The 26,631-nt window shown below is 41.1% G+C and overlaps 4 protein-coding genes across 5 annotated transcripts; 2 read left to right on the top strand and 2 right to left on the bottom strand.

Moving 5' to 3' along the window:
- Positions 1-1,739: 1,739 nt before the first annotated feature.
- Positions 1,740-2,876, top strand: LOC129599386 (uncharacterized). The gene is made up of 2 exons (XM_055497610.1): positions 1,740-2,021; positions 2,483-2,876. The coding sequence occupies exons 1-2, from the start codon at positions 1,876-1,878 to the stop codon at positions 2,565-2,567; spliced, it is 231 nt and encodes a 76-aa protein (XP_055353585.1). The 5' UTR covers positions 1,740-1,875; the 3' UTR covers positions 2,568-2,876.
- A 2,172-nt stretch (positions 2,877-5,048) lies between these two features.
- LOC129599373 (RNA polymerase II-associated protein 3-like) lies at positions 5,049-9,982 on the bottom strand. Its single transcript, XM_055497595.1, has 9 exons — positions 9,290-9,982; positions 8,346-8,495; positions 8,150-8,277; positions 7,429-7,621; positions 7,025-7,204; positions 6,479-6,730; positions 6,110-6,207; positions 5,516-5,613; positions 5,049-5,382 (listed from the first exon to the last, which is right to left on the bottom strand). The coding sequence occupies exons 1-9, from the start codon at positions 9,635-9,637 to the stop codon at positions 5,285-5,287; spliced, it is 1,545 nt and encodes a 514-aa protein (XP_055353570.1). The 5' UTR covers positions 9,638-9,982; the 3' UTR covers positions 5,049-5,284.
- Positions 9,983-10,848: 866 nt separating this feature from the next.
- On the top strand, positions 10,849-14,374 carry LOC129599376 (UBX domain-containing protein 6-like). The gene is made up of 4 exons (XM_055497599.1): positions 10,849-10,990; positions 11,867-12,285; positions 12,715-13,094; positions 13,470-14,374. The coding sequence occupies exons 2-4, from the start codon at positions 11,955-11,957 to the stop codon at positions 14,103-14,105; spliced, it is 1,347 nt and encodes a 448-aa protein (XP_055353574.1). The 5' UTR covers positions 10,849-10,990; positions 11,867-11,954; the 3' UTR covers positions 14,106-14,374.
- Positions 14,375-14,606: 232 nt separating this feature from the next.
- Positions 14,607-25,882, bottom strand: LOC129599379 (adenosine receptor A1-like). 2 transcript variants are annotated; one of them, XM_055497602.1, is made up of 4 exons: positions 25,595-25,882; positions 17,220-17,337; positions 16,978-17,098; positions 14,607-15,539 (listed from the first exon to the last, which is right to left on the bottom strand). In XM_055497602.1, exons 1-4 carry the CDS (start codon positions 25,790-25,792, stop codon positions 14,792-14,794), a joined length of 1,185 nt encoding a protein of 394 aa, XP_055353577.1. In that variant the 5' UTR covers positions 25,793-25,882; the 3' UTR covers positions 14,607-14,791. The 2 variants fall into 2 exon arrangements, with proteins under 2 accessions (XP_055353577.1, XP_055353578.1); XM_055497603.1 differs by lacking the exon at positions 25,595-25,882 and adding an exon at positions 21,329-21,677.
- Positions 25,883-26,631: the final 749 nt, after the last annotated feature.

The following is a 26,631-nucleotide window of genomic DNA, read 5'->3' as shown; positions in this document are numbered from 1 at the left end:
TCGAAGAATTAAAAAGTCAACAGTTGCTTTATGCTTTGACTTGTCCGTTTCCCTTCGATCGTCTAAAAAAATGAACGTATAAACGGTACAATTAAAAATGATACTAACAAGATTTAAAACGACATCTGGAACAGAAAAAGATGTATTTATGTAGCTATCGCGTGTTGCATTTTAGCATAGATAATTAGACGCATTCTCGGGATTATTTATGTATTACAGTAATGTTAACGTTTTGCTCACTGGTGCAACATTGGTTTCGATATTGGATGTCCATATGAATAACTGGAGTATCTTAATACCTATAATTCGTTAGATTACCCATTGTTGAAGATAGAATCTAAGCTATGCGACAAAAAAATTATGGGGAAGGCTCCGCACACCACGTTTCACCACCAAAGTCTCCGCACACCACGAAACACCACCGCCAGGCTCCGCACACCACTTTTTATTATTTTTTTAATTTTTTTACAAAAACCACCGAAATCTCTGGACACCACCAAGGGCAGAGTGCACACCACCACAGTCTCTGCACACCGCTATTTAAAAAAAAATTAATTAATTGTTGTTACGGGCGGAAAAAAGACAGCTCCTTCGTCTCACGGTCTGGCTTCTCTTTTTGATACCACTCGTTCGCCTCCGCTTCCGTTATAGTAGCAAATTTTTCGGTTTTACAAACTTGCCGAACGCAAGTTGTTTTTGTTTGCGGATGGTTGCTTGCCGCAACCACATGTTTTTTGCTGTGCTTACCTACTTAAGAAGTGCTTACTTACTTTTTGCTGTGCTTACTTAAGAACTTTCTGTGCTTGCTTACTTGCATTACGCATACCGTATAGTAAAGATTTGCCTTGCGCTATATTGAAACCCAAAACATTGTAATTTAGATAAAACGTACATATATACGACCGAGCACTGTATGTTTTCCAAACTACGAGTATAAGGGGGTGTCCCGAGACTGACGATATTTTTAAATATACATGGTGGTGCGCAAAAATGGTGGCCCGAGACAAAACGTGGTGCGAACAGTGGTGTGCGCAGCCTGGTGGTGGTGAAAGGTGGTGTGCGGAGACTTTGGTGGTAAAACGTGGTGTGCGCAGCTTTCTCCAAAAATTATTGCGACTGTTTCTTCTTTAACGCTGACTTGTGAGTTGATTTATATCACGCTTGCAGGGCACGTTAATTCCATGAAGACTCCTGAATTGTACCTGTAGCCCTTTCACTACAAAACCGCCACTTTTACAAGACATTCACTTTGCACAAGAAAAAGCAGAACCGATTAATGACAATACTTATGAGCGATCGCAAACAAGGCATTATGTCTAAAACCTTGGAATATTGATGTGCCGCGCTTACGCTCATGTGTGCCCTTTGTACGAAAAACATTCTTTAAAAATAAATGCAATGACAGGAATTTTCGTGTTTGTGTTAGACCTGAGTTTCTTTGCTGCTTGCACCACTTTCAAACCAGTTGCGCAACACCATTATCGCTGTGATGCATAATAAGTTTTTTACAAGAAGCTAAGAATATGTGGCAAGCGTACACATACGCACGATGAATCATGGGAAAATCCGCCAATCGGCGAAACTATCGATTGCCATCGGATACCTGACACATACAGCACAACGGGCCATACCTTTCTGACCGCACGGATGCGCTGTACACTAGGTGCGTTGTTATTGTACGGGCAACGCGATCATAATCGCGAAGCGGTCGAGCGTGTGTATATAAACATCCCGACTACCGTGTACGGTGTGTCAGTTTAGTGTTGTCAAATTTAGAGCAAGTGCTGCTACTGCATATTATATATATACGACCTGTGGAATTTACCGCGTTGAAGTGTTTTAAGGAGATTAATTCATAACCAGCGTTTCGAAAAAATGTTTCCCAAGGATTCCGCTTCCGTGGACGCCAAGACGACCCAGAATCCCTCGCAGTACATGGAGGAGGTGACGGTGACCACTACCGGCAACGTCCAGCCTGGACAGCCCATGTTCTACACCCAGCAACCCGGCAAGGAAGACATGTAAGCTGGCGTGAATTTACTTATACTGTTTGGTATATATCAAGAATGGCATACATGTTTTACGAATTAATAATGTTTTTCTTTGAAATTATTATTAATAGCAGCCTCAGTAATTTATGTCGTGATTCCGCAGTTTTATTGTGGCCTATTTTTGTACTCATGTTATGATAAAACTGATTATATTAAGCATAATAATCTATGATGTCATATTGATGCGATATTGAACATAATTTATGTCCAATATGTTTATTCCGTTTAATTTATGTTCGTTATTGATATAGTATTGAAAATAATATTTTTTTTGTATGACTCTTATGCGATAGTAGTGCGCCTGTACAGTGTACTTTATTAATGGTTTTTTTCGAAAATTTAACTTGAGAGGAATCGAAATTAGTTATACTGCCAAATTACTCTTTGAATTATTTCTGTATACTTTCATAATTTAATTTTTTCCTTTGCAGGCCGCCACAACGGGGTGGATGCGGGTTCAGCTTGGGCGAATCATGTCCGTGTTGTCCGGCCAGCTGCGGTTTTAGCTGCTGTTGATATCGTCTACCGGGTGTACGGAATTGCTGTCGGTTAATTTCGGCCAAATTACTGGATGTGTCCACATTGATACTCATATAACTAAATCGCTTTATTGAATTTATTCAAAATTTAATATTGTTAGTCTGTTATTGTTATTAATGTAAATTCCCTAACAGTTTTATTTTTCCATGTCTCGTACTGCCGTCCTTGGGAATCTGTTTGGGAAATCAGTGCAGCTACTTTCTGTATGTTCTTTTTTGTACATTTCACGTGATGGTAAACGTCCGTTTATATGATTATTTCTTAGAATTAAACTGGAAGACCAGATCTGTTTTTTATTTGTGTTACGGCAGCTAAGAATATGCATAAATTAAAACCGAATAATTATTGTCGAAATACAAAAATTTGCCAAGGGGCGTTAGTTTAGTGTACATTTACAATATTAGCACTTTCGTTGTACGCGGAGACTAATTTCATTTTCGGCTCATTCCGCCGTTGTACTACGTTAATATGTTACAACAGCCAGTCGTGCTGCCGTAATAAATCCCGTACGATTTGTAATAATAAGGTAGCATTCTGCTTGGGCGCGATTCAAGTATTACGTAACGCGATTTTTCGTGATTTTGGACCACCCCCCACCCCTTGTAACACCGCATAACAAAATTTTCGACCCCCTAACTGCATACGTAACAGAGAGCCCGACCACCCCCCTATAAAATTTCAATTAAAATATATTAATTTTTTTCGTTTTTTTATGGGGTGTCGGCCCGCACGTAACAAAAATTTTTTGACCCCCTACCCCATGTAACAAGGCGTAACAAAAACCCTTGACCACCCCCCCACCCATTAGCGTTACGTAATACTTGAATCGCGCCTTGTCGCGGCTTTTGTTACGAATAGAGACAAACGTTATCGGCTAGTAAATCACTGCCAAATGATATTCTTTTTTGAAGAAAATACCAGAGAATTTCCTGTATATTCATTAATCTGAAAATCTTTGCATTTTTTAACCTCGGAAAGTGACCAACGTGAGCAGGACGCAACTAAGCAAACAAACCTTCAAATGTTTCATTTCTCGGTTTACAGTACCGTATTCCTACCAACTTCCGGTGCAGAATTATAAATCAGTAAAAATCGGAATAGAGAATTACTGTTTGGAGTGTTTACGGTACGTTGATCTTGAGCGTTCCATAATTATTAAGGTCAAGGGCATTTGTCAGGCGAGGCGAACGACTCACAAAATAAATCTTAATCTTAAAGGATGACTCAAAACAAAAACCAAGCCCTTTTTAGTCAGAACTTTTGTCTGGTAAAATATGAAGCAAAAAGCATGAATAGGCAGACATTCATGTATAATTTTATAGTACAAGTATACCATATGAGTAATCATAAATGCGAACAGTATTGTGAGCACACGAATGATTAGTTAAAAGTTATTTCTTGCCGCTCATCATACTGTCGGATATCAGGTCTTATTTGCATCGAAAAATTGTGGGGATAATTTTGAAAGACGCAATTTGGTTTGCAAAGTGGTAACATTAATCGAAGCAGTTATAGCAAAGAATTTTAGCACCGGAAGTAAAGATGTCGCTCGATCGGTCGATGATGTACAAACTGGATTTTGCGGATGATCCGCCGGAGCAATCCGGTTCCCAGTCCGTGGCGGTTGTACAGCCCGGAACAAAATCCGTCTACACGGAACAACCGGGTAGAGGTGCTGTGTAAGTGGTTGTACCGTGTATCGTAGTGTGAGGACAAGTGATCAAGATTAAACGTTAACGGCATTATTATGATTGTCACTAGAAAAATGATGATTTTCTCACCGGCAAATATGTTTTATATGAAGAGTCGGCCAAAAAATATTACTCCAGAAAATTTTGACATTTATTTGGGCGTTGGATCTTTTGTTTTATTATGAAATGACAGTGCAGTTGCGCATTTTGCAGTTTATAACAAGTCATGCATAGAATTACAGCGAACCACATTTTGCCGTGTGTGAGCTAAGTTGGTAACTGTACAAAAATGTGTCTGCACGTTATACTGAAGCGGTGAAATAAAAATATTATTATGCTTTTCTTTTATTTTTCGGGAACAGACCCCCACAACAAGGCGGATGTAGTGTTTCTTGTGGAGAGAAATGCCCATGCTGTCCGACCAAATGCCGCTTCAAGTGCTGCTGATCACGAGGCGCAGCCGTCTGTACGGAGTTCATGGCTTCATTTGTTGCAGAAAGCGCAGTACAGTGGCGCAAGGTAGCTTGAATTGCAAATTCCGTTTTCGTTTATCAGGATATATATTGCAGATTACAGTACACAACAACTCAGAATGACAGTAACTTTCCGAATGTAACAATACTTTTTCACTCTGTATCTGCGGTTGAGTGCGGGTATATTTGACGAATTCGCGAAAACATTTTTATTTTATTTTTATGTGGCGATTTGTACATGTATACACGCGTTGTCCTATATTCCAGAAGACAATTCCGCAACCGAAACGGTTTTCGCGAGATTTATTAATGTCAAATTATGGCTTTTTTATATTTTTTACATAAATCCAGAACTAACAATAAATGCATTCTTCGCTTTTGAACAGTACATCTGTTCTCTGATTAGAAATGGTTCTCCAGGAAGCATCAACTGACAATACAAAAGCTGAAAGAAATCTGGAACAACACAGATCAATGGGAAGCGAAACGACTCAAAACATCCATCGGCATACAGACTGTATACACTGGCTCAAGGCAGATCAATCAGGAATTTCCCGCCAATATCACGCAGCATTTGCACATCGGCCACGTTCTCTTTCGCCATCTTTGACAAATATCCAGCAAATTCTGTGAGGCAAACCACACGTGCATTAACGTCAAAACTTTGTTCAGTCTTAGCAATTTCATGATTCACTTCATGCGATCGACCGAAGTTTGCGTAAATACCGTCGCAGCATTTTAGAAATTCAAAATTTTATACCTTTTTTATCCGCCTGTGAAATACAATGCGCAAAAAACCCCAACCGCGGCACTACGGAGAGGCCCACCAGATGAGCAAAACATTCCTTCAAGGCTGACCTACAATATGAAGCCATCAAACTAAAACAACCACATATTCGCTGTTCTTCACACTGTAACTATTAGTTGTATAACTTGTATGCACCAAAATCTCTTCGCATTACAACATCAGTGTAGCATAATGGTGAGCAGCCATAATCTACAAAACTATAACATCAGATTCATTATTTTGGTAGCTCACGATGAAAACATTTTAGAACTCTGAAATTATTGTGAGTAAAAGCACAATTATAAAGAATTAATATTACGAATAAAGGTATGCCGTACAAATAACTTGGAATTTTGATACAAAAAAACGTAAAAAACGTTTGCTACCACCGGCGCTTTGAAGATACGTTTATTTTATTACTGTAACAAGCCTCAGTAAATAAACATGACTTTCTGTCACCAAAACGCATGCCATTGTACTAAGTCATACGTACCAGACTGCTGCTTGTCGTAAGGCGTAACACGAAATCATGCACAGATATACCGTACGTGACAGGCAAACACCAACCTGCGAGCGAATGCCAGAGATCCCAGGAAAACCGTATTAAAAATGTCCGCTTCCAGATTATGCCCGATCAGTTTTATATACCATGAAGGATCGATGTTCTGGAAAAACACCATCGTATTTCAATCTCACTTTGATTACTTGCAGTGTGCATATTGCTTTAACAAATATCCAAAGCAGAAGCAACAAGCAATCCACGTGGTAGGCAACCACTACCACACCAGCAAAAGCCACACAAAAATGAATTAGAATAAAATAAAAAATATTCTGCCACTAAATCGTAAACACAAAATCGTAAAAACTTCTGTTGCTTTACCAAACAAAATTATACGTAAAAGGCAAATACACAGAAATTAGAATTTTTTGTCAAACCTGTATGTAATCCGCAGCGGCTGCAGCATTGCTGCACAAAGCTGCACAGGACTGGAAGAATTCCCGGCTAGAAATCATGGCATTTTTCGGCGGCAACACAGTAGAATTCCCCGAGCTGGAAAACTGAGCCGCGGCATGGTTGACCGGTGGAGGTTTACTGGCCGCAACGGCTGATACGGTGACCGTTTTTTCAACAAGCGGCTCGCTCTCATTCGCGTCCCCATCTTGAATGGGGACATTTCGTAATGGCTTCTAAAACAATCAACACTGCATGCATGCCGTGGTCCACATTTTACAGTGTCTTTCACACTGATAAAACAGCTTTCAAAGATTACTAGCATCTAAAAGTTCCGCAATGAACCGCAGCGGCGCTAATAGATTAATCAAAATTTATTAAACTAGTATCTCATAAAAGGATTATTACGTATTTTAAAATTTAAATAAAAATAAATAACTTATCGAATTTCTTACATTTATTATCAGAGATCTCCAACCAAAAAGCTGCTAACGCGAATTCACGCACTAATTTAAAAAAATTAAGAATACCTTTGACAATGACAGATTCGATTTTTCTACGGGATAAACACGGATCTTTCCGTCAGTTCGCTCCGGTTTTGCGGGTGTTTTGATCTGCTGACTGACAACCGGTCGCATTTCCAGATCGCCTAATTTCTTGCTGGCCAGCGGCTGTTTTGCCGCAGTTGGCTTGACATATTTGGCTTCCCACTAAAACCAAACAAAACAGTGTCTGTAAAACAACTTTTTCCTTCTTTTCTGTTTTAAACACAAAAAGTGCTGGTGTAAGTTTACTGATCAAAACCAATTTCACGCAAAGAAACCGTCCATTTCCAATAACAAAATATTTCGAAACTATCTGTGACAATACTCATCGCGTTCATGGCCTCTCATGCGCAAATATAAGGATAAGAAATTAACGAACTGTAACTTACCTCTTGGATGGTTTTAAGCTTCTCCTTCGCGTCTTTATTGCTGGCATCCAGAGAAATGACACGGGTGAAATCCGCTTTAGCTCCCTGGAAATTTTTCAGTGACAGGCGTGCCGTAGCACGGCGATGATACGCTTTGACGTAGTTAGCGTCCAGCGACAAGGCGATGGTGCAATCGGATTCAGCAGCCGAGAAACTGTAAACACAAAAAGTATAAATTTACCTTTGCCATTACATCACAAAAAGGGTTTCCTCGGGAAAAACACAGAACTACCTTTAAAACCATTAATTTTCAACAGTTTCTACCACAATTAATATTTCACCCGAAAATCGCACAAAGCTTTGGTAACAACCGAAAACACTGGATGCCTGTACACTACGATGATTACAGTACTTCTTCAAAATTACTGTACGAGTACCTAGATTAATTAAGGACAATTTGTGGCGCTCCACACAAGACTACGCATACTGCCTTTTGGGACGCCGACTGCTAAACCAAATTGTTCAATAAACGGTGCTTTTCAGAATACCAACAAAATCGCAATTTTAAATTTATTGACTGCTGTACGTCAGCGGTTTTTGGACTTTTGCACCTTCAAAACGAAATCAAACGTAGCACTATGACTGATTTACTTCGAACAAGAGCGCAACTGCTGGACAAATTAAGCATTTTTGACTCACTGAATTTAACGCAGAAAATTACGATATCGCTACGAATTCCTACTCATTCAGCTTCAGATTGGCCATAGCGCGATTTGCAGGATAAATGGGATTTTTATCGTCCAGCTCCATGGCGCGGGTATAATGCGCAACCGCTTCCGGGAATCGTCCCTTTTCAAACATTTCATTTCCCTGCAGGAATACAAATGAGTAAAAATATCCAAGGGACTAATTTGGTAGCTACACTCAAAACTCCTAACCAGGGATTTTTCCAATTCAGCCTGTTTGGTTTTGTCCTCAACATTCGTCTTTGGCGCAGTGGCGCCATTAGCGATGGGCGGTGTTGCAACAGGCTCCGATTTTTCATCATCGGATGGTGTTCGATAGTCGACATCGTCGCAAGCTCTGTCCTAAACCGCAACGCAACACTTTTACGCAAACCTTGCGAAGATTTTTTTGTAGCGAAATTACACGAAAGTTTCGCGCATTTTCTGTAATTGTGAAAATACTATTCAAATTAAGCTATTCAATACAAAAAATGGAAAAAATTGTTTACTTAGTTATTAATCTCACTTAATAAAATCTTTTATAAAGAGTAAAGACGGTTATAAAGAAAAACCCAGCTTGCTGTCTGCTGACATTATATTTAACTGAATTTCAGTTTGTGATTTTAATGGTAAGTTAGCGAGAGAATATTAGACGTACAACAACTGCAACTAGCCGTCCAATGATCAGAGAAGACTCAGTAAAAAGTATTTATTCCCTTCTTTAAACCAGCAATAATATATTCGCACACTGGCAACTAAGCTCGACCAATTTATGGTGATTTTCGTTGTAAAATGGCACAAGAGTAAGAACCGTCAAGACGCCAAAGCTGCTTTTAAGAAAAAATAAATTAAAAAAGCCGTTCAAAGTTAACATCCTACAGATGAATCTGTTTTTTGTTTTAAAAACTCGTTTACATGGTAATGGAGGAAGTAAACAATTTTGGCAAAGACATTATAAAAAAAATTCGATAAGCTTGCAGACATCAGATAAACGATTATAATTTTTACCAACAAAGAAAACCTGACATATACTCTGGAACTGCAATATTTAAATACCAAAAGGTACGAAGTGATTAAAACCAATAATTTCTACCTAAAACGCTTCAATTTCGTGTCGCTGATGAGCACGTCGGACGTTTTTCCGTAGTCAAGCTTACCACGTCAAATTTATCCCACGCAGCATAGTCGTACGATTTAATCCGCGGAGTTTTCGCCGTGGCATCACTACCGATGGTTCCCATCGTTTTCTTCTCCGACTTCACTGTTTTCGGTTCTGCCTTCTTGTTACCATACGAAATCCCATTGGAAGATTTTCTGATCGGATGAGATGCGGGTGCTGGCGGCACTCCGCTGTCTTTGGCCTGCAACAACTCGGCATCCTTCTTGCGGATGTCGTTCTCCCACTGCTGCAGCTCCGCCAAGTAGCTGCTGGTGTCCATGGCATTCTGGCGGATATGGTGCTGGATTTCGCGCAGCCGGTTATCCGCGGATTTGTCCTCGGCCATCCTAATTCCTGACAATCCTCAGGTGGTGCAACACCAAAGTTCTAGTAGGTATGCGATGTGTGCAAGGTAGCAAAAAACCTAAGAAAACTAACCACTAATGCATCGTTCGAGAACTACGGCTAGTCTGAGCTCGGAGATTCGGTTACGATAATAGCGAGTCTCGAAACGAACGCGCAAACTACTTTTGATTAACGAATTGATAATTTTGACTTCCGTGGAGGTACGTGTACAGTACACTTGAAATAATCAGCGAAACAGAAAAGCGAGGAAAGATGGAGAGAAAGAGTCAGAAAGACAGAAGTTGAAAGTTAAAAGCTTAAACCTTGAAAGTTAAAAGTACACAGAAGCGAGATACCTGAAACCCTGAAAAATAGAAGCTAAAAGTTGCTTCATTGGTAGTCTGACAGCCAACCACTGCGCAGGGCAGTGCAGTGCTTGGGCAGTGGCGGCCGGATGGTGACACGGTGTGCCACTCGTCCAACTGGCCCGAAAATTTGTAGTATTAAACTGATTTGTTTATTTCCGACACATTTTTTTAGTTGTAAATTTTATGTAAAACTGTTCAATTTTCTTAGGCTTTCAAGGTGGGAGAAAAACATTTCTTCAGGGAAGTATCAACAAAACCCTCGCACGTTGTTAACTGGTATGCTCCAGGTAAAATCGGCGCCCGGCCATCACTACCGGATACCAGCTGGAAAATTTTTGTCAAGTAATGGCTAATGCCCTGACACATGTTTAATTTTTTCGCGAAAAACGTGTAAACAGAAAACTAAATCATAAATGATCTTCATTTGCTGTACCCAGAACGTTCTAATGAATTTCAATAGCCAGTCAGTCTGCGCCATCTTTTCCTACACTTTTACTTCGCCAACATCGCGGCTCTGAAAATCACGCAGTGTCATCGTGCAACATCGCCATTTCCTGATTTCCTTCTGCCTATACCGAGCTCGCCATCCGACATCTGCTATCCCTTTGACGGTCCGATTTCGGTCGATCCCAGCCCTATCCACGACGATCTCGACTTCTTCGACTACGTGGCCCAGAAGAGCGGAGAGCAGAGCGTCGTCCCCACCACCACCCGACCGAGCACTTCCACACCAGCGCCTGCTGTTTCCATTGCCAAGCCTGTGATTGACGAGACTGTTCGCCAGGAGTCCAAGGCGACAGCGACCGTACAAGCAGAGGACGAGGCTCTGCTGGTCTTCCTGCTGAAGGATCTCTTCCCGGATCCATTCCAGGCCTACGTGTTCTCGGCGCTGCTGGTGTGGTTGGCGGTAGCGTTGGTGCTGCTGCGACGCGAGTGGAAGAAATCCAGTCGGATTGTGGTGGATGTGTTCCTTCAGCAAGGACCTGGTATGTGCGATAAATATACTACTTGAACATCGCTGATGCTTTCCGTTCTGTTAAAGATAGTTAGATGCGGTATCCAGCGATTTTTTCAGTAACCCAACTGTTTTTAAAAATGCTCCATTGTGTACGGATTAATTAAGTTACCAGTAAAGAGGAAAATGGTTGTAGTCGTGGGCTCGTGGCATGTGTATTTGTAAATAACTTATCTGTTACTGGCAGATTTGATGATTTATCTGACAGGCATCTTGAATTCTTAATCTGTTGGAATAAATGAAAGTTTGTTTTGGAATAAATTTTCATTTGGTCTGTATTTTGTATTCCAAAAAATTTTTATCGCGGCACTGTCAAGAGTTGAAATATTCGGCTGATCGCTTGGTTCGACCGCTTTAAACCAGTTTTGCCTCTGAAAAGCCATTAGTACCCATTTCACTACATTCTACCGCTGACTACACAATATCGCTCTTGCGCATCTGGCTGCAGTATGTATGTAATACGTGATAAGTTAAGTAACAACTAACAAACATTCTGTGCTGTATCGGTTAATAACGGAACCGCAAAAACATGACTGACATAGTGACTTGTTATAAATATTCATTTTAAGTGACATGTCGGTTATTTGTGATACTCTTGAGTTTTCTACAATGAGATTTTAATGTTTTCTAACTTATATCTGAAAGAACTTGTACCTTACTAAGGCTTATTTATATTAATAATAAACTTACATACTAATTACTTACTTAAAATTTTACTAACAAACTTACTTGCTTTTTATTATGTAGCTGCATATAGCTGCGCTGATTTTTTTTATTGTAAAAAGAGAAATTCGTTTTGTTGCCCGATTGTGTATATATCTCAATAAAAGTTCGTTTTTTTTTGTAGAAGCTGTACAGTTAGTGGAAGACCGTTACAAAGACCAACTGAATTTACCTGAAGAATATTCCCTACTCGCGTAAACTCCCATTAAACCATGTCGGCCCTTAAAGATTTCTTCAATAAAATGAAAAAAGACAAGAAATTCCGCGACGCCGGCCCCGGTCACAGCCTACAGCAGGCGGCGGCTCGCACTTCCGACCGTCCGGCAGTTGATGTGCGCCCCACCGATTCCCAGCAGGCGGTCTCCTCCTCAGCCGGCCGCCCACCCCAGCCCTCTTCGGACAGTAACCAGAAAGCCGCCCAAGCAGCACTGGCCCGTCTGGAACAACGGATGGGCGGTCTGGGGAAGAACACCAACCTCCTGAAGGAGGTCTTCACCGAGATGGGCTACAGTAAAGTGGAAGTGGAGGCCGGTGCAGCCGCTGGTAAGGATGACATTCAAATAGGTTCATTTAAAAAAATTACAGTTTGAAGATTTTAGCAAAAATATAATGTTCTGAGTGTTCAATCTATTTGAAAAACCCACATAGAAACTGAGAACTAAGGCTTCGGATTAACGACAGAAAAACAGCAAAAACTGTTTTGAATCGTTTGCAGTACAACCATAAAATGATTATTGTTTGGCTTTTTGACACACAAATTAATTGAGAAATGCAAGCATATTACAACACTGTACTTTGCTCATGTTTTACTGTTTCTAGCTTCGTTCAGTCGGATTTGCATTTGTTTTGGTTCTAAATAGTTTTAGTTTTAAAATAATTTTGTTTTTTATTTCAAACCGTTTTCACGTGCAGGAATTGTTTCATTGTGAAGTGAATTACAAAACATGCGAAAATGTGTTTTTTTAACCCTAGGTCCTTCCCAGCCGGTCCGGGAGAATGAGGCCGCTGGATTGCCATCATTAGCGGTGGAGGGCGTGTTCTATCGGTGCCCGGTGATCGGGCCGTTTGTGCTGCCCCGTGATGAGATGGAGCGGAAGATTCAGGAGTTTCTCAAGGAGCAGGAGAAGGCCGATCCCACCATCGCTAGCGCCGTGATGCTGGCCACGTTTAACAAGGACGCGGAGAAACTGCAGGCCGGACGGGACATATTGGATCGGTATCTGGGGAATATTATCAAGGAGCCCGGGGAGGAAAAGTACCGGAAGATTCGCATTGGGAATCGGGTCTTTCAGGAGAAGGTGATGAGTCTGAATTGTGCCGATCGGTTCTTGGAGGCAGCTGGGTTTCAAAAGGTGGGGTTGCAATAGCTTTTTTCCTTTTATTTAAGGTTAACATTGAGTTGAGTACTTCGAATCGGCTTTTGTGGATATTATGAGCAATTTAATAACGGCGTTTTAGCGCTTCCATGGAGAATTTCGTTCGTTACAATAGCTGAACCCGATCAAGTAATTTGCTGTAGGATGTATGGTTTCGTAGTATGGTGGCTTAACAGTATTCATCTACTTACGCCTAGCGTTGATTTGCTTTTACGCAATAATGGTTTCTTCGAGCATCATAAAGAGACGTGGTTATTAATATTTTTAAAATTTTTTATCGACTAAAAGTACTCAATCTGGCGCTGTTATTTTAATAAAATTTGACAAAATGTTGTGCACATTCATGGATAGATTCCGATGCCGGTGGACGACAAAGACGAAGACTTCTACGTCCTCTTCCCCGATCACGTCGACACGGAGAAGCTGTCCGTCATGCGCGACTACCTGATGCAGGCCGAGCCCGTCGTCGCCGAGCTGGACCGCGGTCTGCGCGTCTTCCGCCCCACCGGCGCCGTCGCCCAGTTCAACCTCCCGGACGAGTTCTTTGACCGCTCCGCGCAGGAAGTCCAGGACGAGTACAAACGCCGCATGGAGGAGCTGGACAAGAGCCTGACGTTACGTACCAAAGCCATGCGGGAACGCGAGCAGCAGCAAGGCAAACCGGCGCGCAAATACCGCTTCACGGTCCTCCGCATCCGGCTGGGCGGGCTGATTCTCCAGGGGACGTTCGGGGCGTATGAGAAGGTGGCCGCCGTGGAGGAGTGGTTGAAGGAGTGTCTGGTGAATCCGGAATTGCCCTTCAGTTTGACCACGGCGGTGGGGAATAAATTGGATAAGGAAAGCCGGTTGATGGAGGTGGATTTGGTGCCGGCGGCGGTGTTGAATTTCCATTCGGGATTACCGCTGCCGCCCGGTGGAAGCGCGGTGGAGGTGCCGTTTCTCAAGGAGGAGGTGCTGGCGCTGGCAATCGAGGGAGTGCGCAAGTGAAAAAGTGTCATGGGGTTAATTCTGACAGCTTTGGTTCCGGATTTTCGGTTTGTAGTTTTGGTAACCCCGGTTGATAATTTCTCTTGTTTTCGACAATATTTGATCGACATTTTCTGACAGGAATTTGCGGGTTATTTGCGTTTCCATTAATTTTGTGTTAATTTATGGTTTTCGATGAAATGGAATTGGCTTGTCCGTGGACTGTGAAGGTTGCTAACGTTTCTTACCGATAAAGTTCTTAATGAAAGTGCTGTCTTGTTTTGTGATTAATTGGTTACGATCGCATTTAAATCATGAGAATAACTTTGCAATTCATTTTAGCGCAGCGAAAATTAATGGAATCATTGATTTTGTGCTTAATTGTATGGCTGATAATTCCCGGTTGACAAAGTAGACACGAGGCGGTCGTATTTTTTTGCGGTCGTTTATTCTTGCATTTGCATAGATTGTTCTCTGTCATATTTTTTGCGAATAACACTATTACTGCATAATTATTCTGCTAAATAATTCATCGTCGTTAGCAGCACAGTTCAATCATATTAAATTTTAACGTATCATAATAACTAAAGAATAACCCATTTTCTAATACCGATAACTGCACCGTATAATGCACTTTTTTATTAAACTACGTGGCAAGTATAATCTTGGAAGGAAGCAATCGGAAGTCCTGTGCAACACCCATGCCCTCATACATCCTCCGCCGCTTTGCGTACCGGCGTCCCCGGCGCCTGCGATTCGCCGATCTTCGTCTCGGCGCGGGATTCCCCGCGCGACACATCCGACGCCCGGGTCATGGTCACTCCGGTGGCCTTGCCCTTCAGCGGGTACACATCCCCGCGCTTTTTACTAATCCGTGTCCGTGCCGACCGTAATGTCGCCGACGCGTGCCCGTTCAACCAGTAATACACCACCGAATTCGTGGCGCTGTTCCCGTGCGCCATCATAATCGCCAATAAATTAATCCAGCGCGGCGGATGGATCAGTTTATTAAAGCAGAACAGCACCGCCACCGGGCCCCACGAGATGAGGAAAATAACAAACAACCGGAAGAGCGTCTTCACCAGCATGACCTCTTCCAGCCACGCCGAGCGGGCCTGCTTCTCCGTGTCGTTCTCGCCCTTACTGCTGCTCTTGGTAATGAGTTTGCGGGAGAGATTTGTACTGCGGATGGTCCAGTAGATGTTGAAGTAGGCGTAGAAGGAGAAGCCGATGGGGATGAGGACGCTGTAGGAAGCGTAAAAGAAGGAGTAGGACCACAGGCGCAGATCCAGCCAGCACAGGAAGAAGTTCTCGTCGTAGTAGATGTCGCCCCAACCGATGTGGTTGGGCAGGTGGATGAGGTGGGCGTTGACCCAGAGTAAGGTCACCATGATGACGGCGTTGGGGAGGGTGAAGAGTTTGTGGTGGAAGCCCGGGTGGCAAATGCATATATATCTGTTGGAAAAAATTCCTTTATCGTTCATTGAATTTTCTGTAATGCCTTTCAAATTTTAATATATGTTTAACATACTCTGCAGAGTAATTTTTGTTTTAAAAAACATATTTTAACATAATTATGCACTCAGATCTTGTATTGTATGTACAAATACTAAATCCGTACCCGTGAATGCTACCTTATTTACCGTTACCCTGCGTTGTACTACGGTGTTGTAAGCCGTTGTTCTACGTTATTTGCTCAAAATCATTGCAAAATCTGAACCTGTTTCGTATGAAAAAAATACAATTATATGAATGAACAAACTGACAATTTTTCAAACCATATTAATTTTACAAGCAGTTCTTGCAAGTTAGCGATGCGTAATGTCTTTAATTGTGGCATGCAGTTTGCCTAGTTATGTAATATGTAATGGTTTATAATTATTTCATAAGTAATAGTTTATCTCTTTATTTCATTACAATGATAATTATAGTAAGTAAGTACTATGTACACAATGCGTTATGTATGGTATAAGTATGCATGTTACTGATGTAAGCCGCATTTTTATATAAATGCAATTTTATTTTATCAGAATTTAATCCTTTACGACAAAATACGATGTAAACTATTCGCAAAGCCAGTTATTTCTGGCTAATTGCCAGTTTGCATACATTTGCACTTACTTAGGCGAACCAGCTTAGCTTGTATATTTATTTACAAAAAGGTTTGTAAAAAGACAGAATCATCAAACAAATGTAGAAGAAATACTAAAACAAATTTGGAAGAAAATGGACTTATTGTCGTTACTGAATAATGTGTTTCTTGGCATGCCTTTCGCAAAGCGCCTTCAGAGACAGCTAATTTAACACGCTTGTGTAACTTCAAAAGTCGCCCTCTTATATTAATACATGTAGTTAACAGTTTGCCGGTGCGGCGTGCTAACGTATCGCGTAAATAAATGTTTTTCAGCCAGAATGGAAATAACTTGCAGCGATGCCGGTTGTGTAATTAGCGGTATTCACCAGGAGAAAATAAGCCAATTATTTAAAGGTCAGAAGTAAGACCTGTGTACTCTACCACATCGTTACCGCGCTCACATGTCGGTCACAAACAATTCCCGCGGCGAGTGTGTGCGCACCGCTGACCTGACAACATCGTAGATCTGCGTATTTGATGGTACGTTGTGTGATATGGATATTGTACTCAATTCCAGTAACCTTTAGCGTGGTATAAAGTCACGTTATATTCAGCTGGGCACAACCCACTGTAAATTGATTACAGTTGCAGAAAGGTCAGTTTTTCTCACGACGGCGTACACTGGCTGATGCTTAGACGCCGGCGCTTACTAATTAATTATTGAGATTGCTATGATTATCCTTGATGAGTGTAGATTATCGAAAAGGCAATCGCGTGAGTAACGTTGATATGTGCAACAGTACACGTTTATATACGTACCGTTCAAAGGCAATAGCGGCGATGGAATACAGGGAGCTGGAGCATCCGGGTATGCAGATGGCGGAGACGAAGGTGCAGAGGGAATCTCTCCCATACCAGTAGGATCCGGCATGTAGTGCACCTGCCAGCAATTTCCTCTTTGCATTAATTTGTATTAATAGGTTTTTGTATTTTCTGGAAATATTTCTTGCGTTTTTAAATCATGCCGTTTCCGGCGTGGCCGACATGTAGGGTGTGCTTACCGATGATATTTATCGGCATACTAATGGCGTTGATGGTTAGATCGCTGATGCCCAGATTGAGGATAAAACAATTCTTCACTTTCCTCAGTTCCTTGACCAATAAAATCGAACATATTACCTGCAAAAAAAAAGATCGATATCTCATATGCTTATGCGAAGTTCTGTGACAAACAATTTTGTATTACACAAACAGGCAAGATTTGTGAATAGCTTAAAAATCCTCGAGAAAAAAACATGAATAAGGGCACTAAAGGCGTTAAACAAATGCTGAAATAAATTATGCAGAGATCAGATTAAATTCTAGCATACTATATATTTAAAAAAAACGATAAAATATGTCATCTTGGCTTCTAGTGCGCGATACTGTCCACTACATACTGCGATACTAATGCTAAGTGTAAAAGGCTAAAGCCGTCGTACTACGTTATTTGCTCAAAACTACTGGAAATTTGCAGAAGTACAAAAAATGCAGGGATAAAATTACATATATTGGAAACAAAACTGCACACACAAAATCGATTCAGCAAAAGAACTATCAGGTTTTTAACATGCCGGTAACAGTACATATTTTCTCAAAGTGTGTACATTCAAGATACGGGTATAAAGTATAAACCGATTATTTAGAGTATTTTGACGTCACTAGCTGGCATTACAACCGCTTTCGAAAAATTTCAGCGCACATAGCGTTAACGATATTGATCACTGATTATGATAATCGAAAGATTCGAAACGTATCGGAAATTTCATTATTCCTCAAAATAGTATTCCGCCGCATTAGATTTTGGGCCTGCCTGCTGCCGATTGTGCCCTTGGCTGTATGACCTTTGCGTTCCCGGTCAATACTCGTCTATATCAGCGCATAAGCGTGATATATCCGATAATTTATCGCTGCATCATAATACAAGAATATGGCACAGATACTGATTGTACTATTTTTCTTATAGATTTGGTACACGAGTGAGTACACCGGGTGTGATTTTTTCCAATTTTTTTCCTTTCAAGGATTCACATTTGCCCGCTAGGTCAGATTAGAGCGGACTGACGTCACAATATCACGCGGTAACAGCACATATCCAACGCACAAGATCAACAAAAAATAAGTGCTATTTTAAATTAGCGAAAATGCGATATATAGTGGTAGTTTTGATAACAAGCTTGTATTACGCGTAGCGGATTTTTTTCGCCGTTAACCAATCTTCTGCACTTTTACCGCTTGCCATCCGGAAATGAAATCCCCATTAACACAGCTCGTCACGACATTATCAACAACACTTTAGGCTAATTCGATTATTGATTCAGCCTATTAGGAACAGATAGCTACCACGGAAAAAAGTCGGCATTTTACGTACGTCGCGAAGCATGAAAACGATTGTCGACGGGGCGTTATAGTAATTTGTACAGATTTCATCTGATCGTAAAGTCAATACATCTGCCAGTGCATGGACCGGTGGATGACTTTTTTTGCTTTAGAATACCGGAAGTTGTACAACAAATTCATGTTGCTGAAAATAGTTTTTTAAAATTTACATAGTGTCTATAAGCGTTTCTTCACAAATATGTGTAAACGGTAAATTTTGACCGTTTGCACCACGCTCTTACTTGTTAATTAACAAAACTACGAGTACTACTCTAGTGAAAATTACGGTGCGTGCATATAGCCGTATATATTTGTGCTGGTATATGTGAATCTGTATTATACCTCGTAGAATTCCCAACTTCACAAACTGACTGCTAATCTGCAAGTACCTGGACAGAAAAATTACTTTAAAAGATTTTATATGCCGGGTGAAATTTATGTTACTGCTCTGCACAATTTACATAACATTAGTTTGCTAAATATTCAGTTTGACTGTATACGAGCATCATATGATTGCACAGCTGAGACTATGGTCTAGGTATGTTGTAAATCTTGCAGTCCACGTTACAGATATTCCAACATTCGCAACTCATATAATTTTTATGATTTTGTTACAAACAGCTTTTGCCGAATTACTGCAGCAGATGTTGATCGATTATCCGGACCGGCACAGCAATAATTATAGTCTGGATAATTCATGAATTTCTCCATAACATCCGGTATGCCATCGTTGTTAATCTTATTATTTATGCCATCGTTGTTAATCTTATTATTTCGAGAAAAAATATTAGTGTGCATAAAATTAAACACCGTAATACTAATTGAGCAACAATGGTCAACATATTTTGGATCGAAGGCTGCACAGCTGCACAGTTTCCTATCCTTCGCGGTACGGATGTTCGTTGACATTGAAATGTATCAATATGTACCATGTAGATTACACGACAGCCGTTGTTTGTTATGTGCTACCTCCATCTCATTATGTCCTCAAGCGGAAGCGGGAAGGAGGCGGTGATTAAGGATGTTTGTGCTAATATCTCGTCAATAATCATTTAGCGGTTTATTATCGGGATTAATTGTGTGCAACAACATGTCCCAATTTTTCTGCGAACGTTTTTTCGCTAGAGTAGTGAATTCACGATCAGTGCCGGCTGTTTTTCATGTTAAAACTGTTTCAAAGGATATGAGAATTGTAAATTAAAGACATATGTTAAGTTATTCGTATCTTCGTATCTAACTATTATTTTTCTGGAGCGATCAATTTTTAGTATCCTCATAAGAAATAGTAGACTGGGTTTTGAAAACTGCTATAAATAAATTTGGCTGTCACATCTTTGAAATAAAACACCATGACAAATTTTATAAAACTGCAGGCTACAAGATTTCCAACATTCGAGAAAAACTTCTAAAAATATTTGTAATATAAGTGCCGCCATATGCACGCAACCATGACCGAACATTCTGTACTCAGTCTGCAGAATCCGTACAGCGCGCAGGGCTTTTTATCGTATACGCTTACGTAGTGTCTCGTGATAGAATACACTTTCTTCGACTAACCCAACTACAAAGTATCTAGGAAGGACGGAAGACAAGATCAAGTCTCTTTTTTCAACAATGAGCATGTCGAACATACCTACGTACGCATATGGGCGGACATTAAAGAACCGGCTCATGTTGTTGGATAGGTTGTGATTTAAGCGCTCACTGATCACACCAGGAGGATCATCACGATGAATTATGAGATTAGACAGGGCAGGCCCCGCGGTCATGTCTTGTACTGTAAACCGACATTTCCGGTCGACGAGAGCGCTGATCCACTGCACAAAAAGGAGACCCACGCGGAAATCCTGTTTACGCTGTTTTTTGCTGTATTGCAAACTTAAGATCTGAACAGGTATACTCTCTGTGCATGCCCGCATATAAATACACGATTGTCGGTGCATCCGTTCCCGGTAAAAATTCACCGGAAATGAGTGCAAGGTTGCACGATGAAGAGAACAAAATATACTGACTTTCTGGCTTATGCACAGCGCAACGTTTTATATGTCAACACATAACAAGGTATTTATTATTTACCAATTATGCATCACTCAGTATGGAATATATAGAGAATATTTTATGGAGTTTTATTACTGATAACTCCAACTTCTGTTTTTAGCGCGTGTACACCGCTATATTACAATCAATTGAGAAGAAATATAATACAAAATTAAATAAGAAAGGTAGACACTATATTTGCATGAATTCCGACTGAAATTTAAAAAGACTGAGATGATAATTAAACTGTGCGGAATTTGATCACGTATGTATACGCTAATTTTAATCACGTTCGGCACGTGTACACACAACCAATGAGACACAGCAAAGGCATTTTAGTAAGAATCACGGTTTTTTCTATCGTCCCTAGATTTATAACAGATTTGGCGAGAAATCCGATCGACAAGTCAATCGATCAACTCGACAGCACGTGTTGCCGACACTAGGGAAACCCCGTCTGGTCGCGCCGGCGTTGATGCATCACAAAACAACAGACACCATAAAAGCCATGTTAATGAAGGCTGAGAGCTAATCTACATATTCAGCTAATGTACATTATTTTCTCCAGCTTCACTGCGCCGGCTTCCCTCTAAATCGACACAAAAATTCAGGTCAGTAACGACCGTACCCAGACAATATTGATTATGCGGCATTAACCAACGCCGTGTGACCGGTCGTTTTACGTAATATATACATAGAAATCGTTACAACTTACAAACAGATTCCCCACCGTCCCGAACGCCGACAATATTCCCATAAACACCACAAAGGTCACCCGCAGCCACCACTGATCATCATGCGGCGGAACGGCACTATAGACGATTCCGTACGGCACCGCCGACTGGTTGGCGGTGGTGTTTAATGTATGATTCGGTGTGATAAAGGGCACCACGGGATACGTGAACGCCATAGCAACCCGACGCTCAGTCGCCACGGGAGGTGATTGCCAGAAGATGACCGATCAAGCGACTGTTGAAAAAAGCGAGATTTGTCAACCGGCGCGCGTCATGATCATTGTTTATGACGGGACAATCGCGCGACCGGGGAATACATGATGCAATGGTGCAGCTTATATAGAAGTACACTTAGTACCAGTATTAAGCGAAAATGCAATTCTCTCCCAGATGTTGCGATGTCCCCGGCGGATGAGGTGGGCGGGACCGCTGTTCTGTGTGTACGTATTGATTGGAGAGAGTGCACTTGAGGAGATTTGTGGCGCAAATGGTGCTATCTATCTGTTTTTCTTACATTACAGTGCGATGCGTAGACAAACACACAGTGTCACCCTGGTATACAAAGCGGCGAACACCGTACCGGAAAGACTTCGCGGGAAGTATCCAGTAATCAGATGGGAAAACCGGGGAACCGGGGTTCAGTGTGCGCAATCCAGGGTAGATATATTTCTTGGATCAACATGGGAAAAGGGTGCTCATTTTACGAGCTTGATAGTCATTAAACTTATGCCGTTTCCGGTGTGGCAGTACGGTGTATTGATTACGCATGCACTGTTAAAATATCACCTAAGAGAATAAGTAAACCAATTAAAGCCTGGTGCTGGGATAACGTTTGATGTATGCTATTGCCGCAGTGACGTAGATGTAAGGTACAATCCCTGTGCGCATACAATATGGTTTGAAACGTTCAGTGATTATTCCCGTAAATCATTATTGAATATTGATACTTTCAACCTCATCCAATCATTAGCTTACAGCACGTCGAACCACGAATGTACTCTGTATATGATTAAGTCAGATTTACGATTAATCATATATTTGAAATGTAGAGGAGTGAAATTTATGAAGGTTAAAACAAACCTGAAGAATGCAAACAAGGTATGTACATATATACCACGCTTTCGTACCTCCGCTTTTATCGAATTATTTGACATGACCTTTTTATGTAAAGTTTGCAGTTCGATTCCATGATTATATTCGACTGTAACTACCGATTGGATTGGCTTCAAAAAGAAAATATGGCAAATATCTGGGATTCGCTGTTGATGCCATAAGGATTTTGCCCATTTTACGAAACTCACTAATTAGTGAGTTTTACGGCGCCAGACAAACGACCGCATGCAATTTTTGTTGCACTAGCATTGTAGCGCCAGTCAGGTCGCGTGCTCATACTACAGTACATACATAGTTAGAAAATTATATTTCCATTTTTTAAAAAAGTACGAGTCCCAAAAGTATGACACTGGCCGGCATTTCTATACCACCATTCATAACTATAAATTGCATTATAGGAATGGGCCGAATCGGCCGATTGTCGGCGAAATCCGACACGGCCCCTTTTGACCGCGATCGACCCGTACCGAAACCGTACCACATAAAACACCCTTTCGTGACGTAGTTGATGTCATGGCGCTCCAGCATTCGTGCATACAGGCGCCATAAGAAGACGTCTCTGCACGGTAGTGTAGGTTTGAAAGGCGGCGCTGCAGGCGAACATCAGGTATTATCAGAAGACAATGGCAGCCCGCAAAAGATGTTACAATTGGTGGAATGGTCCTGGGAGGCGCGATAAGGAAGGATACCTAAGTGGTTGACAGATGGGAAAACCGCTATCCCCATTCCATTATTCCGGATTCAGAAGAACATTACCGGCACATATCATATAATCGTAAACAATATCAGGAGCGGTGTTAACGTTACGGCAGACTTATTGCCACCACAATCGTTCGTTTTTCAAAAGCCAGCAAACAGATCCAGACTACGGTAGGGTACGTTTTGAGACTGCCTGTGCACGAGAGATACAAGTATTGTAGAACAGTGGCTAAGAAGATGCGTTCCATTTCAAGGCACTCACAGGCTTTATACACGAATACAACGGATATGCGATACCGTGTAAAATTAATCATTTTCGGTTTATTACATCCTACTTTTTTACGCATTTAAAAAGATTAAAGACGTCTATTATAGCAAATGTGAAAGGTCACTGGACGGATATCACAGTGAGTTCTTATTAAGAGGCCATTTCTGATGGCTTGTAATGGGGGTTTCAACAGAATTTTTCCAATGGTTTGCGGTGTTGTGTGTCTTCACGATGTGGCTAGGCGGTCAACAAGCCTTTCGGTCAATAAGAATACAATACAAATCGCAAGTCTGTCTATGGTACTAGCTGATGAGCAAAGTTCCCAGCATACTCGCATACAGGAAGATCACGCGACAAAGAAACGGTTTTTCTTTCAGTTCTCAGTTAAGCTCCTTAACGGAATTATAAGATATTTTTATCTAAAGAAGCATATCCTGATTGTCAGTGTGGGTGGGACCGTCAATACAGAGTAAACCGTCAAGCTTGGTTAGTCACTGCACACTCCCAGAAAAAAAGATCAACTTTCTCAATTAATTTGGCTCAAATGGTTTCGTGTTTTGTTCAACGTGTCAGTCAAATTCAACTACTTTATGTATAAGTCATTTTAGTCGATTAGCTTTTTTATGTTCAGCAAATACACTTGCCGGCTCTTTTTTGACTGGCCCGATAATACCAACTTAAACATTCGAATTGCAAAAGCATATTATGATTTTTTATTCACCATATTACGAGTACCACAGCGAAATGCGTCACTATAATTTGCCATTCGCAGTCTTATTTGTTTCTTCAAAAGCTGTCCGGTCTGACACGTGAATGAAAATGCGCTTTCCTCATTAGCATTAATGTAGCAGACGTATAAATAGTTCACAAGATACCTGGAGAGTGCAGACAACAGCTCTCTGAAATCATCTACGTAAGATCAGGTTAACCGCACCTGTGGTGCACTGGATTACATGAGTACTTGAGAATCAATCAAGCTGTCTATGGTACAACGTCTAATGATGCGATTCTCTCTAGATGTGGAGCATTTTAAAGCGTACTGGTGATCGTTGACCACCTGTTCGATATTCCTTATCAATAATATATCTACCCGTACGTCTATGCAGAGACCGCAAATCTTGAACAGTTTTTTTTATATGTATATCACGCGAAGCAAAAGCTGTTTACTAGTAGCGGAAATTCGGATCGGTCTCGGTCAACAACTATCGTTATGTACACGAGTTTGACCTGATCAATGCAGTTCACTGCATCACAGGATAATTTATGGATTTTATGGCTAATAATCGCCGATTATGCACGCATTCAGTTATTTCTAGCTTACAAAGATATGCCGTCGTTGTGTTGAATACCGGGTTGTCGGTACACAGGTACCGAACGCCGCGGTATCTGGAACATGCCATTTCAAGTAACGTCATTTAATGCAACATCCGTTAAACAGCGACCCAGCCACAAATTCCCTGAAGATGCGGTCCATGCTGATTACATGCTGCATGGATGCATTAAACGGTAGCTACTTATTACAGGGTGTCCTCTGGGCGCTACATGCATTTGTGGTTACATAATCGAGACAACGTAATTGCTGCTTAGGTTATACTACAGGAATATGCGGTTTATATGCACATATACTGACGAACAACTAGCCGGGATTTCTTTTGGAAATCCAAATCAGCAATCAGCTGGTTACGCATCGTCAACCAAATCACAAATACGACATCCTCTGTCTGGGTTACATAATATTTTTTCCATAAATTTGCGTTCTCCAATTTCACGGGTGGGTACCATACGGTTACCGAAAATCTTGCACATGAAATTGTTTTATAAAAAGTTAATTTCCTGGCAAAATGTGGCCATCGTATGAGAGAGAAAATATGTATCATGATTTCTTATCAACGCATTTGGAAATCCGAGTGTGCTGTTCGTAAAAATAAAAAAGGCATTCAAACCCAAAAAGTATATATTTTCACTGTATATATTTTCAATACTGATTATCCTGATAATTTAATTAAATGAGCGCATTTTGAGATTACACGCGTAAGGTCGCAGTGTTTGTTTAAACATTGACATTACCAGCAATGTCGTTTTTGAATTTCTAAATTTTGTACACTGAAAAAACACATAATACTTCATTGTAACAGCAATAATATTCCTAGAATATATGCGCACTTACAAAAATATTTCCAATACTGCCGGTTACGGATAATATCCCCATGAAGACGACAAAGGTGACGCGCAGCCACCACTCATCCTCGCGCGGATCCCGATCACTGTAGACGAGCAGTGGCGAAGTGACCGCACTGCCGTTAATATTCCACTGTGTCACTGCCCAATGGGAAGCGTTGACCAAATAGTTACTCACGAAAGTCATTGTTCCGCCGGCGACCAGTAGATCAAAACACTACGCTCACGTTTGTTGACTCTGTCTGTAAAGGTTTGAGAAGTTACAATCATTGTTGAAATGCCGGCTCCAAAGGACAGACGTAAAAAGGCCGCACAGAGGAATTCCGGGGCACGACAGATGTTCGTAGTACTACGGTACATAGTGTGGGAAAACGTGATGGAGAAGAGGCGGTATGTGGAAATCGATTCGCCTTTTACGCCGGTATATGTGGCGCCCGGGCACCAGCGATCAGGGAATCCTCAGCGGATGTGACGTCATTTTATATCCTTCGATCAAAATCCCGCCATTTGTCCATTATGTTCTCCCTAATCGCCGGCATGTGCAGGTGGTTGCACAGTGTAATCGCCTCACTTTTCCAATTAGCATGAGTATGACAGAGGTACTTACTAGTTACAGCATCGGATCGCTTGTTTTTCGGTGTCGTTAAGACAATTTAAAAAAAGGCTATCGCTCAGCAGCAATCGTCCCGGTATTTTTTCTGGTGATGTGATTTCAGTAATGGCATGTCGTTAGAGTTATCTCGATCATAAAGCTGTAGTTTTTGTTGCTTTTACTAATAATGCAATAATGATGCTAACGGTGTAGCCCACCTGCTAACGCTTGTTATGCAAGGACAAAAACTGTTGTACACATGCTGTGATATGCAGATAATTACGTTACTATCGTTTCGAAAGCTTTAATAAACCCAGAATAAATCCACTGTATTTTGTTATAAAATTAATTAACTTATCTGGCCGAATATAAAATTATATACTTCGTATACTTCTGTATATATATATTAATTGTGAATAAAATTGTAGTGTATC

This window comes from Paramacrobiotus metropolitanus, unplaced genomic scaffold, assembly GCF_019649055.1.
Source record: "Paramacrobiotus metropolitanus isolate TYO unplaced genomic scaffold, Prichtersi_v1.0 Parri_scaffold0000144, whole genome shotgun sequence".
NCBI lineage: Eukaryota > Metazoa > Tardigrada > Eutardigrada > Parachela > Macrobiotidae > Paramacrobiotus > Paramacrobiotus metropolitanus.
This window is presented reverse-complemented; position numbering and strand designations above follow the sequence as displayed.